The following is a 15,144-nucleotide window of genomic DNA, read 5'->3' on the forward strand; positions in this document are numbered from 1 at the left end:
TTCTCCCCCGCATTTTTAATCCTCGCCTGCTGAAAAGCTTCAGAGCAGTGCAGAAAGAACAAGCGGCGGCAGACAGGTGAGTATATATTTTATTTTTTTTACTACAGCTAGGGATGATTTTCAGGAAAGGGCTTGTATTTAAAGCCTTTCCCCGAAAATCACTGACATCCTATTGCTGTCAGTGGGGCAACACCATCCCCATTGAAATCAGTGAGAGAGCTTCGCAATCCAGAACGGATTAATGGCTTTTCCATTCATTTCAATGGGGAAAATTGATTTGACTTATGAGTGTTTCGGGTAAAGAGCTCTGTCACGGAACAAATTAAACTCTTAACCCAAGGCACCGCTGTATTTCATTTTTCTAAGTATTGAGCAGGTTCTAACCATTGTATATATGTAATATAAGTAATTGTGATGCTACTTTTTGAATATAGGTTGTGTATATTCTTTAATGCATGTACTCCCTCTTATTTTTAGGTTCCCCCCCCCCCTAATTTACTTGAATGATGCTTTTCTGAACATGTGGAATTAACCATCTGCCAATATAAATGCAGAGCTGCACTGCTTCCTCCCATTTCTTTGTCCATCTTTATAGGCATGCTCCTATTATTGGAAGAGGAGTGTGAACGCACAGGAATGAGATCCATATAGATGACGTGGATTAGCTTTATTAGGTTTACAATTTAAATTACTCTCATTGTAAAGTCAAGCCGCTACGATTACAAAAGACCTGTAAACAGCTGCACATTCGTCTGAATAATCAGGCAGAGCGTTTTTTGGGCACTCTGCCCCATCATTAGGGAAGAGCTCAAGGGAGGGTCTTGCGCTGCGGACTAGAAGATGCAGTGACCTTTTTATCAAGATTTTTTTTTTTTTTTTTTTGCTATAAAGTACTGCTAATTGTACAAAATATATTGTGTGCATATACTTGTATAAACCAATGGTCCGTAGATCAGTGACTAAAAACAAAGACCCTCCTTTTGCCAATGTTTCCTGTTCCTGTGACCTAGTCTTCACTCCCAAATTCTGGTCTACTTTAATTTTCCTACTTTTATTTGCTGCTAGAAGTTATCTTTACTGCAGACGTGCCGGAGTAGAATGCAGTAATCTAGTGGACTGAATAAATAGTCAACTCCTACAGAATAATGTGTCTATGGAAGGTGTTTGAGTGAAATCTGTTGTGTGCACTGTCTGGATGAGTATTTCTGGAGCGGTCAGAGGCCGTATGCTGACTCCGTGTTCATGTCTCCTTGTGAATGGAATTCATGGAATAATGTGAAATTGTGGGTGAAATGTGATAGTCTTGGGTAGCATCGCTGTCATTTTTTTTTTTCCTACCAAGACGCAAATGTGAAGACTAATTAGCAGCGAGCAGCTGGTGATGGCAAACTTTTTAATTAGTTTTAAATGCTGCCCACATGCAAATGCTCACGCACATAGCTTAAAGCTTTTATCACTCCCAGATTTTTAAGTGCCATTATTTCATGCGAGGCTTTATAGCTGCACAAGTGGAAATGAAATGTTTAAAGCGACAGCGCAAAACGTTCCTTCATGTTACTGTTTGTATACAAACGTTTCATTGTGATGCCTCTTCGGTCATCTGGTAAGCTGGGGGTCAGGACTGTCCTGAAGAAGACCTTTCTCACGTCTGTAATTTAAGCATGTTTTACACCCCGCACTTGGGCTCCCTTGGTTCTGTTGAACAGAACATGGATCATATTGTTAAATGGCATTATAAGGTCTCTTCAGAAGAGCTGCAGGGGGTCAGTATGTTGTGGCCCTAATGCGGACACTAAAATGTGGCTATGTTACAACCATGGGACTCTTGGCTTTATCTCTTCTTTAACTTGAGCATTGACACCAGCTATACTTGGCAGATGCTAGCTTCCAGTTCTCTCTCGTATTATGCCTAGTCAGCTGAGGACAGTTTTCTAGATATTTTGGCCAATATTGAACATATGTTTTCTCCTTATTTAGGCCGGTGTCACACAGGCAAATTTGATCACGAAAAATTTATGTATTTCCTTATGTATTGTTCGCACATTTGCGCATCCCCCATTGACTTATATGGGGACCTTTAATGCTCAGAAAAGTAAAGCATGCTGTATTTTGTTTTTTATTTTGTTTGTTTTTTGTGCAACCAAAATGTGTGTGCAAAATACGGAAATGTGAACAAACCTATTGAAATAATACTCTGCGGATTGCGTTCTCAAATACGGCCGTGTGAAGGAGCCATACAAACATTGCCGGCAAAACAGACTAAGGCTAACTTCACAAGGGTGAGTACGATATCAGGGCGTGAATTACAGCACGATATCACGCTCACCAACATGTGATATCCCCGCGAACGCTAAGAGTTGTTATATCAAAACCACCTCACATCACTTCAACTAAGGAACGCAGTTTCCCCCATTGTTTTCATTGGGTAAACCACACATCGTGCCGCGTGCACCTAGCACGTGGTGCGATGCTACAACGGGCAAAGATGGGATGTACCGCAATTTGTTTCCTGTGTCACAGTGCCATACGGGAAATAAATCACTTGTGTGTATGACCCTATTCAAAAGAATGGGATTCATATTCCTGCAAGGTTTGTATGCCTCACAACGCACAAATCCTGCGCGACTTTCTCGGCCGTGTAAAAAAATGGCCTAACACACTTGTCTCGTATAGTGCCTTCAAACATGTAAAGTATGTATGTTGTATGACTTGTCTGCTTAAGTCAGTATTTCCCAACTCCAGTCCTCAGGGACCCCCAACAGGTCATGTTTTCAGGATTTCCTCAGTGTTGCACAGGTGATGTAATTATTGTCGGTGCCTCAGACATTGCCACAGGTGTTCTTACCATAGGATATCCTGAAAACATGACCTGTTGGTGGTCCCGGAGGACTGGAGTTGAAACAGTGGCCTAAAGGCCCTTTTACACACAAAAATTATTGCTCAAAATTCACTCAAAAGCCATCTTTTGAGCAATAGCCGTTGCTTGTAAATGTGTGACCATCCTGCACTTACTGTGCACTCTTCATCCATCGTAGAGTTCAGCTTAGCGTAAAATCCATCAGGACTGATAAGACGGACCGCATGATAAGTTCTATGCAGCACTGATAAAATTCTTTCAGCTACTGTCCTGCTGAAGAACAATAGTGATGTATTTAGAGAACAGACCATCCGCTGTTCTCTAAATACATGAAAATGTATGGCTACTAATGGGCTGATAACCCATTAGTAGCTAATGCAAAATGATCGCTCAAAACTGTTGGTTGGTTTCTGACGTATTTTGAGTGATCATCTGTGTGTGTAAATGCACCTGAAGTCACGTTTTGCGTCTCCTCTTATCGTAAATAGCCTCTATTTCGCATCACACATCTGCCCCTCACCCACATCGGTATTGCCTATGTTTTTTATTGTATACGGTAATTTTGCCTAGACGTTCTTTTCTCATAGACCTAGATTATTTGGAAAATGTGTTTTTTCGGTTTTTTTATAGGTGAAATGCAAAGGTTAAAAACGTGGTCTTCCACAAAACGAAATGTTTTTTGTGAAAGCAAAATAGTCCTTTTAATGTAATCCTGCTGCTGTGATTTCTGTGGGTAGGAAGCACTCGGGATCTTGGCAGACTGAAGCGATGCGGTGACCTTGTGACTGCAGTCATTATTATGAATGCTGTGCTAATTCCCTTCTGGATAAAGCGTAATATTGACACAGGCTTTTATCGAAGTTGCCATGTTTTTTTTTTTTCCTTATCGTTTTACTAAAATTAATTTGGAGAAAGGGAAATATCTGCCCCTTGTGATCTAAATGAAACCGTTCTTGGCTCCCATTAACAATGATAAACCATGCTTAAAGGCTTCTATCACAAAGACGGGAAATTGTATTGTCATTAACCTCTGCATTGTTAAAGGAAAAATCATCTGATTTCTACTGAAAAGAAAAGCATCTTTCAAATGGCCCATTTGGAGTACTTATCTGGCCTGTGTAAAATTACTTAGTGGCGGAGATGACAGTGCTGTTTGATTAAGCAGCGGCGTTGAATAGAATATTCATCTGGTAATCGTGTTTGGAGGCAGTTTAGACCTTGCAATGCTTTACAGTTCAGACCTTTCATCATCGTTCTCCTAGATAAAGCCGGAGTCTCACACACAGGCCAGCCATCATGTACGAATGTTGGTTAGAACGTCTCTTCACCCCATCTTTGTCCCATGTTATAGGGCAGCAATTAGTTGACAAAAGAGCAAATGCTTGTTTGTTGGCTGATTAGTTCGTTTAGCCTGCTGGAAAAATTGTTGACAGAAGCATATCTGCCAGTAAGAACTAGGGATGCACTACTAATGGTTAAGAAAGTATGAATGATCGTATGAACAATCGTTTGTCTTCTATACAGACTGAATAGCTCTTTCTGAGCCCTCTAAAACTAGTTTAAATCCCACAAAGTAACACACCCCCCACATTTAAAGGAGTTCTATCATTGGAAGAAAAAAAAACTATACTCTCCTATTCCACCCCCAGCAGTCGTCTTATCGCATCTTCTCCTGGCTCCTTCAGTCTCCCAGGTTTGCTCACCTCCAGCCGGCCGGATCCTCTTCTTTCTGTTATGTAGTGTCCTTTCTTGGCATTTGCCTTCCTGCAGGTCAGTGTACCCGGTCACTAGTGACATAGCGTTCACTGCCTAGCAGGGAATGCCAAATCCTATGCCAGGCTATTTCTGAGACTGTGCATGTGCGCTGTCTTGCCGCGAGTTTTCATATAATATTGCCACCAGACAGCGCAAATGCGTAATTGCGGCAATAGCCCAGCACAAGATTCCCATGTCACTAGTGACCGGTTACACTGACCTGCAGGAAGGAGGCTGACGAGAATGGACGTAACTTCTCAGGATGAAGAGGATCCGGCTGGCTGGAGGTAATATGACCTGGTGGACTGGAGGAGGCAGGACAAGATCATCGAGGAGCTGATGTGGTAAGAAGACTTACGGCGGAGGAATAGGTGAGTATTGATTTTTTTTTTTTCTGATGATAGAACCCCTTTTGGGCCTTACTCCACTCAAAACCTGAGAATTGAGATGGAAATGCGGGTAACACCCCTTCTGCTATATAATGGTCCAGGAAGCTGATATATAAGATGTTAGTTGATGGGTGGGAAATGTGGTCACAAGTGACATTCGTTGCCTTGGGTCCCATGCACATAGCATGTGCAAGAACCCTTAAATGCAACACATAAAGTCCCTATAGCTCTTTATTATGGCACCATAAGCACCCCATGTGCTGTTGTACTGTACGGAGATACTGTATGCAACGGAACATGCCACAGTTTTTCCCACCATTTGTACAGAATTTGTGAGAAAATTCATATATATATATAATAAAATAAGTTGCACAATGCTAGATCTGCAAAAAAATTGTGGTATCGAAAATCACGAAAAATAGCATCAAATTTACGACATATAACAGACAACGGACATAGTTACTGTTACAATGGTAAGTTAAAACAACCGTTCCCAGCAGGTTGCAGACAGACCATCGGTATTTTGTCCCTGGAAGACCTTCAACATATAATTGTGAACACACACCATACATTAGGGGGCTGCTTAGTATTCCACAACATAGGGAGGGCCCCATGTCATGAACCTAAGGAGCGTAGACTGTCTCTGGATGGAGGATAGAGAAGGACGTACAGCAGATGGAAATGCCAACAGGGCACATAACAGATCAGAGACCACAGCAATTACCAGACACAGCAAACAAGAAATGGTTAACTCAGCTGCACACCAACGGACGGAAGGGATTCAGGTGTCCAGCAGTAGACAGTGGATTTAGGATATATACCTCAGACATTCAACCAGCATTAGGGTGCTTTCACATCTGGGCTGAGGATTCCAGTTTTCTACTCCGTTCGTTTCCCTGGTTGGAACCAAACTGTGCTGGGCGGACCCCATTGACTATAATGGGGTGCACCCGCTTTCTGCCCAGCCGGCCATCTTCTCTTCTGGTGGTTTCAGCCACATCTGTGATGGATCCTCCGTCCAGAGATTTGGATGCAGATGTGAACCACCCTTAGATGGAGGAAATGGGCAAAGCTAAACTCAGGCATCCGACCACCATCGGATGTGTGGAACGAACAAGACAGATCTCAGACCAAACATACACAACACCAGACAAACTTGGTCCTCGCAGTCATGCTCATCAGGAAACAATTGGAAAGCACAAAAGCCCTACTAGCATTCTTCTTGGCATCTTTACATGGCACATACATAGATCTGGGCATGGTGTTGTTTGTTTACACTTCTACCTTTCTTCATGCTTTGTCTTGTTTTTTCCTTGCAAAGCATAACAAGGTACACAAATAGTAAGGCATTAGCTAGTATGTCCTCCCATGCTAGACATTATGGCACTACGTTGGGCACTAGAGATCTGTACTGTTTTGGCACGTCTGAATGATTTGGTTACTGGCTGCAATAATGTATCAATAATGGCTTTGCTTCACAGCTTTGGGGGATTCAGCCCAGGCAACACAATGTGTCTTTCTTTCAGAGGACTTTGCTAACTACCGAACAAACTGAGTGGAGTTGTGTTTTATCACACAAGCAAATGTTCAGCGAGACCATATGATGGTTTATGATGCATTCTTGCCGCCACTGTTATATTGGTTTTTGATGCATATTCCTCTGATGGTAACAATATCAGGGTATTAGCATAATTGAGGATTGGTTCTGGAATAAAGGACATGTTCGGTGTTAAGCCATGCATTTGCTTGCACATTTTTATAAAAAAGCGTTTCATTTGTGATATTTAGTAACTTCTTAGATATGTCACCTTTTTAAAAGACCTCTCCAATATATATATATTTGAAGTCCATATAATGAAGTGTAATGTCACATTTTTTTTTTCCCATGCCTATTAGAATTATTGGTTTCCTATGAATTGTTCACATGTCTATTTTTTAGAGGCGCCAAATATTCGCATCTGCAAAAGATAGGACATGCTTGTCTAGAATGCGCGCCTGTAAGGTCCGTGCTGGGCATAAAAACATTGTGTGATCTCACAGAGGTGAGATTGCCAGAAAGCGCAGGCCATTCCCATAGACTCCCTATGGGAGCCTATGTGAGCCATGAGAAGGGGAATTGGGAGGGAGTTTAGCATCGGCCCGCTTTGCTAGTGTCCTTGCTCCTCTCTCCCTAGTCTATGGGAGCTGCCTTGCATGGCAAGCGCTGCTAAAGTCCCTCACCCTTCCTTTGCCGGTAGCTCCAACGGGTTTCGATAGGGGCTTCTACTGCCGCGATTAGCCGACAAGGTGAGGGGGAGAGACTTTTGCAGCACTAAGGTCTCTCCCCCTGGCCCATGGAATTCTGGGCTGTGGCGTATATACGCTGCACCCGGCCATGTGAACGGGAGATTTAGCCACAATTTGGTCGTGTCTTTCTCTCATTCATGCGATTTTCGACCATGATGCAGGCAGCCGAAAATCACAAAGCCCATGTGAAAGAGCCCTTAGGCATAAGGCAACAGTCCATTCTTAAACTCAATATGTTTGAAGCAGAAAAAATGGGCAAGCGTAAAGAGCAGAGCAACACTCACAATTTGTGATGGTAGACAACAAAGTCAAAATAGCCCAGAACTGTCAGGTGTTCCAGTATGTGGTGGTTAATAAAAAGTAATCCAGGGAAGAATAGATTGTGAACCAGGGAGAAAGGTCATAGGCATCCAAGGCTGAGTGGTGCACATGGTGAACGAAAGCTAGCCCATCATGTCCAATCACACAGCAAAGCCACTGTAACACAAACTGCTGAAAAGTTGATCCTGGCTATAATCGAAAGGTCTCAGAACATACAAATCACAGCTTGCTGCCGTAGCCACAGACTAGTCACCGTGTTCATGCTGACCACTGCCCAAAACCTTGAGTCCTAGCATTCATATAGCTATATCTTTGACGCATATCACCTAAGCATTGTTGCAGACCAAGTATACCCCTTTATGGCAGTGGTATTCCCTGAAGCCAGTGGCCTCTTTCAGCAGGATGATGCACCTCTCAGTGCAAAAATTGTCAGGTTCTTCAAACCATTCCTTAAGAAAATGGATCAACGTGTTGACTTGGCCTCCAACTTCCTCAGATCTCAACCAAATTGAGCGAGGCGATGATGTGGGAAAAGCGGAGTTGTTTGTTTTTGCTTTTTTTTTTTTTAAATCTGTACTGCGCATGTCTGACCGCTCGCCATGCGGACTATCCACAGTACAGAGAAGATTTCAGAAAGCAGGTATGCACGGATACCAGCTGGACACAGGGTCGGATTCTGCTGCGGGATTCTGCATGTGGAATCGGACCTGCCGATGTGCAGCCGGCCTAAATCTCTCTTCAATGTCCTTCATACCCCATTTACAATCTAGTAAATAAATAATTATTTATTTATAATTATAAACTGGGGCAATTATTTATGTAACAATAGTGACTTAAAAAGTCAAATAAATCTCTAACGTAAGGGTCTTTTCTACACAAGATGACTATTGGGCACTTAAGCTCCCGAGAGTCATCCCAGCGATCATGGCTCCTGTGCTTCACTCCAGAGAGATGACTGTCAGCGAATGGAGGTGAGGCGGGCTGAAGATCACTTCTAGCCACCCCATTCACAGTAAACAGGCAGTGGTTCATAGAAGTACAGCTGCCTGTTTACATACGCCGATTGTTTGATTTTATGCCTGCCCAAACGCAACGGCGAATGATAACCAAACTAATTACTATGCGTCACTCAATTGCTGGCAGCGTTTACCAGGATGATTGTTCAGATTTGCACAATCCAGTGATAATCTAAAGTATAATCGTTCCATTTAAAAGGATCTTTAAATCCCTTACTAAAATGACAGAGCACATTGCATTATTTAACATTAATCAGTAACCATTTTAGAGTTATACTGAAAAACAGACGAAGACTATTACCATGACAAGGTTGTGCTTACAATAATTTATTTTAGCAAATGACATGACAAACATATCCAGAACTAGTAGGAACTCTATGAAATGGTTATCTACTTTTTAGCGGATTGTTGTTCTTTGCACTGGTTTATATCCGGTCAGAAATTAGGATAAATTTTCTTAGTCTGCCTCGTTAATAATTTGATCACTTTAAAATGATGACCAGGGGTTAAAGTAATGATGCCAGAGTTATCAAATTTTTAAGAAATGTAGGTTTACTTGAATGTGTCTTCCTTTGTGTGCATTGTGGGAATATAGACATGGAACACAGATCACATACCGAGTCGATTTATGGTTGACATGGAGTGGTGGTACCATGCATTAGAAACCCTCACGGCTTCTGCTTGTGCTTATGTTAAAGTGTTTTGTTCTTGTGCTTCACAGATGAATCAGCAGATGAGTGGGATGAGCCTGAATGGTGCAAGCAATATGATGGCTTTTGGTCAACCGGCAAACACTGTCGGAGCAGGATGGTCTGGAAACGCCGCTGGACAGACTCTAAGCACACAACTCTGGAAATGAGAGAAGCCAGCAAACCTACAATAAAGATGATCCTTTTGACATTCCTTGCTTTAATGCACACCATGCCCCTTGTTTTAAATATGTATATATTACTCTTTCCCTTCCAGATGTCCATACGAAGAGCGTATTTGCTTACCTTGTCAGTTTGAGTTGATTGGATTTGATAGTGGTGGAGTAGAAGGTACATTTACATATCAGCAGTTTTCCATGACCCGTGGTTTTTAACTAATGTCTCTGAACTAATGTGTTTTTTGTGCAATGGTTTTAAAGGAAATACTACTAAGGGTTGTTAAGAGTAATGGGTATTATGTTAGTAATTACAAATTTTTTCAAAGTGTCACCTTAAGCCACCTCCTTACTTATCCTGTGGTCCTTATGAAGAAACTGTTAATATTCAAGTATATTTAATCATGCAAATTGATTGTAAATGTATCATTGAGAACCATTTTTGTGTCTCTCTTTTGGATGTGCATTTATCAATAGTTGTGATGTTTATGGTGTCTTGAACATCATAACTGGGAGAAACCTAAGCCTGGATGATGGGACGTTCCTTGACGTGTTCTAAGGCAATCTAATATACATTCTAGGTTTTCATGGAAGATACAGTATGGTGTAATGTTGCATGCGTTCTTTCCTCCTTTAAGACCTCATTCACTTTCTCATGAATGAACAGTATATGTTTCTTCGGAGCAAGTACATCCAGGTTTCTGTAAATTGTGTTTACATATTAAGGTGCCTAGTATTGAAGAAATGTTTTCTCCCATGTATTAATCTATAAACCTACAGACCTGTTTGTATTTCATGTAGCCTCGTGGGCTAGAGTTTTACTTAATACTGACAAGGAAAATGACTTAACTGTTCTGTAAGTGGAATGTTCTCTAGAATGTGTGACGAAAGATTTACCTTCATTCGTTAGGGAAACAACTGACACCCTTCCAGGTTACTCTGTTGAGTTGCCTCATATCATTACCGAAAATCCAGTTGAACTGAAAACCATGGTATGAAACATGCAGACCATGTACAAAGAAACACACAAGTGGTAAAATGTCCAAAATATTCTGAGATGGTTCCTTGTATCCCTGTAAGTTGAAGCTTCATTTAAAGGCCAGCATACTATCAGGGAAGGTTGAAGAATGGCAGCTTCTTAATCATCTCTTTAAGTCCAGAGCTACGGATCCGTGGGTAGTTCATTCTTCGGGACTCCATGACAATTGATGATCATACCTCAATTTTAATTGTATCCTGAGGATGCTTGGGCTCATTCGCTAGATTGACCTTTTCTGTTCGAGTGTGCCACACAAGAACCTGTAACAAAGTTGTACAAATCTGTTACCCTTTTGTGATATGCTGCTTTTACAAAGAAACAAAAACTTCCCTTCCAAATAGGAACTATATCACCATACACTTCACTAGTTCACTTTCTACTTAGAAGCATTGTATAATTGGCTCTCTATCCTAGGGGCCATGGCAGTTCATTCTTAGAAATTCTTTGAGGACTTGTTAGTGCTCGATATGTATCTATTATAGGTTCCTGTTACAGTGATTGGCAGATGACGTCCGGGATATTTGTTACGTCGCACCACTTCTTCATTTCTCTTCATCACCTCTATATAAATACTCAAGACTACATTTAAAATAGAAAAAGCTGACAATGTTCTGGTTTTTAGTTTAGAGTCAGAATTGTCCTCTTGTATTTTTCTTCATGAATGGATTGACCTGGTATTTTTTTTTTTCTTTTTACTTCTTATTTGTAAAGGTTTTAATTCTACGTGTTTGTTTTTCATTTGTTTTATTTATGCTCAGAGCAGAATCTCCAAATTAGACCTTTTTAGTTATAATTTTCTTTCTTTTTGTCAGGTCATCCTGGAATACAAGACATTCTGTTAATATCAATGCTTCTCTTGAAGCTTGTGAAGTTGTAACTGGTGTATATATATAGCAATGGAATAGTAGCACAGTTCTTCGAGATATGAATTGATTCTGTTCTGAACTTTTCATGTATTGTCAATTTTAGAGGTATGGATTGGATGTAGTATTACATAAACTATGACGAACAAGGTATCTGCAAAATAAAAATTCAAATATTGCAATTCAGCTTTACCTTTGTGCAGTTGTTGGCTTTGGGCTCAAGTTCTTGTACTGTGGTTATCTGTTTTAAAAAATCGGATTCTTGCATTCCTGGCTGAGAACCTCGGCGTTTGAACACAGCTTTAGGGCTTGAAAGGATCACTTGAAGGCTCACGGCAAATCCTGGAAGAGAACAGAGATTGGAAGATCCCATTATTATTTGATCAAAAGGAGGACCTACAATGTCATAGCAAGAGGTCTGCAGAGAGGACCCCGGAGAAAGAGCTTTTATTATGATCTTAAGAGTCAACGCTTTACAAAGGTTTTACAAGTTGGTTGAAGCTGCAATGTTTTTTCCTCTGCACATTTAGCTGTGGCTTCCAAGAGGAGTTTTGCTTCAGAAAGAATTGAACAATATATGAATTAGTGTATTACAGTAACTTTAAATCTTTCCTGTGCAATCCACCAATTCTCCATATATAAAAATACACAATTTGATGGTGTCTTTACTTCAGATGAAGCCTTTAATTTACACTAAAATGTGTAACTTGGGTTGTAAAGACTTATCAATAAGCCGTCAATTGGGAATGCTAAATAATTTCAGTTAAATCTTCAAGCTAAAATCTTAATGCACATCAAAGTGCTAACGACTGCCTTTCCGTGAGTCCATTAAATGCTTCGCCCCAATTACATGACTGACATCATTGCAGGTCCTAAAGCATAAAACACGCAGAGCCTGACAGCAGCCGTGTGCTCACAGGACCTGTGATGTCGTCGTCATGTGATCAGTTACCTGGGCTCTGACCTCCGCCCCGATCACATGACAGTAACTTCATCACAGGTCCTTCACCTTGCAGAGGCGTGCGTGTGAGAAACACAAAGCCATGCGATCAGTTACCTGTGTGCGATGGGTCCGGGGTCACATGACCGGGAGTAATTAGTTTGTGCAGGACTCTGCAGTGTTGGTTAAGATCCTTGTTGAATGGGATGAAGAATGTATGTAGCAGAGCTCTGTGTGTTTGTGACACGCGCATGTAGCAGAGCTCTGTGTGTCGCACATGTATCAGAACTGTGTGTGTGTGTGTGTGTGTGTGTGTGGCAGAGCTATCTACTATCTTTCAAACACCACAGGCCTTCAACCAGCAGCCGTGTGCTTACAACTCCAATCCCTTTCACTATATTAAGTGGCGCATTAGCAAACACTGGTACTATAATTTCCTAATAATTACTAGTGTCTTTCTATACATGCTTATTCACTGTGTCCCTTTTAACTTGCACTGAATTTGTGAAGAATTATTTTGTAAAAAATATCTACCAGACTTTTAAGGTGACCATACATAAGGTGACCAGATTTTCCCAGTGTCACGGTGGGACAGAGAGGTGTGGTCAGGGGTGGGGCTTATTGCAACACATGATTTTACCTCTGTCCTTTATAAAAAGTACAGGGCCATTTCAAAAAAGATGGAACAAATTCCGCAGCATTTCTGCATCCAAAAAAATGGTCAAAATCCATCCCATTGATGTGAGTTTTGACTGAAAATTAGCTGCGTACCCACAACTGATTGTATACTATGCGGTGCTCCCACTCACCTCTTCCGTTGGCCTTCCGCTGCCTGGCTTCCAGTTCCCAGTGGCCTGTACTGGCCTCACCTGACCAGCATCAACTGACCAGGCCGCTGGGAACTGGAAGCCGGGGAGCACTTACTGCGAGAAGCCTACAGAGGAGGTGAGGGGGGAAGAGCGCCGCATAGTATAAAAGTAGCTGTGGATACGCGGCTGATTTTCATTCAAAATCCGCACCAATGGTACAGATTTTGACAGGTTTTTTTCTTATGCAAAAATGCTGCGGAATTTGCCACAGAAATTTCTGCTGTGGACATTCCACAGCATTTCCGCCATGTGTAAATATACCGTAAGTCAGCTTGATTTATGCTGCCACATGCAGTGTGGCCTCAGTAGCAATAGTGTCCTCCACGTAGCCCTCAGTAGTGATGGTGCCCCCCCCCCCTTCCCCGTAGCCTTTAGTAGTAATGGTGACTCCCCACGTGGCTTCAGTAGCAATGGTGAACCCCACAGTAGCCTTCAGTAGTAAGTGTCCTCCACAGTAGCGTAGTAATGGCGTCCCCAACAGTAGCCCTCAGCAGTAATTGCTTCCCCCCCCTTCCCAGTGGCCCTCAGTAGTTCTAGTGTTCTTCATAGTAGTCCTCAGGAGTAATAGTGACCCCCATAGTGGTCATCAGTAATAGTGCCCCCCCTCCATCCCCACAGTGGCCTCAGTGCTAATACTATTACTACTGGGGCTGATATATGAGACGCTATTGCTAATAGTGTCCCTTATATCAACCCCAGTAGTAACAGTGACCATCCGACCCCATGAAACTGATATACTTACCCTCTTTCTGGTCTTCGGCGCTGCTGCTGGAGGAATTGTGTGTGCACCCGCAGCAGCGCCTCCTCCCTTCTCCTCTTGCTGAAACTAAAGAGGAGAGGGCGGTGGGAAGAAGATCTCGGATGCACATACTGCCATCAGTGTGTGCATCCGCCACAGCGCTGCAAAGTGATTACCGGCGGGGAGCTGCAGCACCCCAGCTGATAATCACAATGGTGACCAGACATCCTGAAAGCGGGATAAATGGCTGTCCCACCGGGGTCCTGGCGGAAGATGGGACTCAGGGACCCAAAGGCAGGACTGCCCCGCCTAAATCAGGATGTCTGGTCACCTTACCATACGCAGTAGAGTAAAGTTTGCTTAACCTGTCATTTTCAGCAAGACCACTCGATTATCTAATGTGTATTAGATGTTTGGCAGACATTAGTGAAAGAAAAGAATCGAGGATGTTTAATTTCGGCATACCTAATCCTGTGTTCTCAATGGAGATAAGTTGCCACTAGCCGTGTCTGACAACCACTTATTCCCTGCTCCCGATTGAAGACAGATGCATGCTTGGTTGAACAAAATGTGCATTCTTAGAAGGGGCTCTGGAGGAATTGCTGTTCTTACTGAATGCTTATGGTCACTTTTAGTCTAGAATACAATTCTTGTAGATTTTGACAAAAAAAAGCCTTCCTGCTATGCACTCAGTTTGATGTTTATACTTAACAGTGGATAACATGAACATCTGGGGCAGAAGAAAATAATAGTAGGTAATTGATAACCAGACAGTCACATAACTTAAACCTGTGTTTCCCAGCCTGCAGCTCTCCAACTGGTTGTAGCATGCTTTGACACTCCACAAATGGATTGAAATCAATAATTCTTCATTTAATGCACGAATGCTACTAGTCCTCAAGTGTGAAAGCTGCACCCCTCAGTCTCTTGGGAGGAATCCACAAACAAGAAAGCATTAAGTCTCCACACATTTATAAGGAGCAGACAAGAAACCAATATGGACAGATTGGAATTTTTTTCCTAACCACCTTAACATTCCATGATGTTCAGTTCAGGGTTTGGCTAAATAAGAGTTCTGATTTTTGTAAAAGTAGGGTGGAAAAAACGAAAATGAGGAGACAAAGAAAGGCCGTTTCCTTAAGGGGCTAAATAGGCATGATTTTTTCCATCCCTATAGCATCAGATTAGTAACACAATTTTTCCTT

General features: G+C 42.0%; 2 protein-coding genes across 3 annotated transcripts in view; one reads left to right on the forward strand and one right to left on the reverse strand.

Annotated features, from left to right (window-relative positions):
• The window catches only part of SMAP1 (small ArfGAP 1), a 179,713-nt gene extending 168,136 nt beyond the window's left edge, over nt 1–11,577 (forward strand). For both annotated transcript variants that reach the window (XM_066604375.1, XM_066604383.1), the window contains one exon: nt 9,346–11,577. In XM_066604375.1, coding sequence (XP_066460472.1) covers nt 9,346–9,483 — 138 coding nt within the window. In that variant the 3' untranslated portion in view covers nt 9,484–11,577. The remainder of the gene's footprint in view (nt 1–9,345) is intronic.
• The window catches only part of B3GAT2 (beta-1,3-glucuronyltransferase 2), a 169,353-nt gene continuing 164,892 nt past the window's right edge, over nt 10,684–15,144 (reverse strand). The window contains exons 3-4 of the mRNA XM_066604394.1: nt 11,585–11,733; nt 10,684–10,788 (exon numbers count right to left, since the gene is read on the reverse strand). Of these exons, the coding sequence (XP_066460491.1) occupies nt 10,702–10,788; nt 11,585–11,733 (236 nt within the window). The 3' untranslated portion in view covers nt 10,684–10,701. The remainder of the gene's footprint in view (nt 10,789–11,584; nt 11,734–15,144) is intronic.

This window comes from Eleutherodactylus coqui, chromosome 1 (assembly GCF_035609145.1).
Source record: "Eleutherodactylus coqui strain aEleCoq1 chromosome 1, aEleCoq1.hap1, whole genome shotgun sequence".
Classification (NCBI taxonomy): Eukaryota; Metazoa; Chordata; class Amphibia; order Anura; family Eleutherodactylidae; genus Eleutherodactylus; species Eleutherodactylus coqui.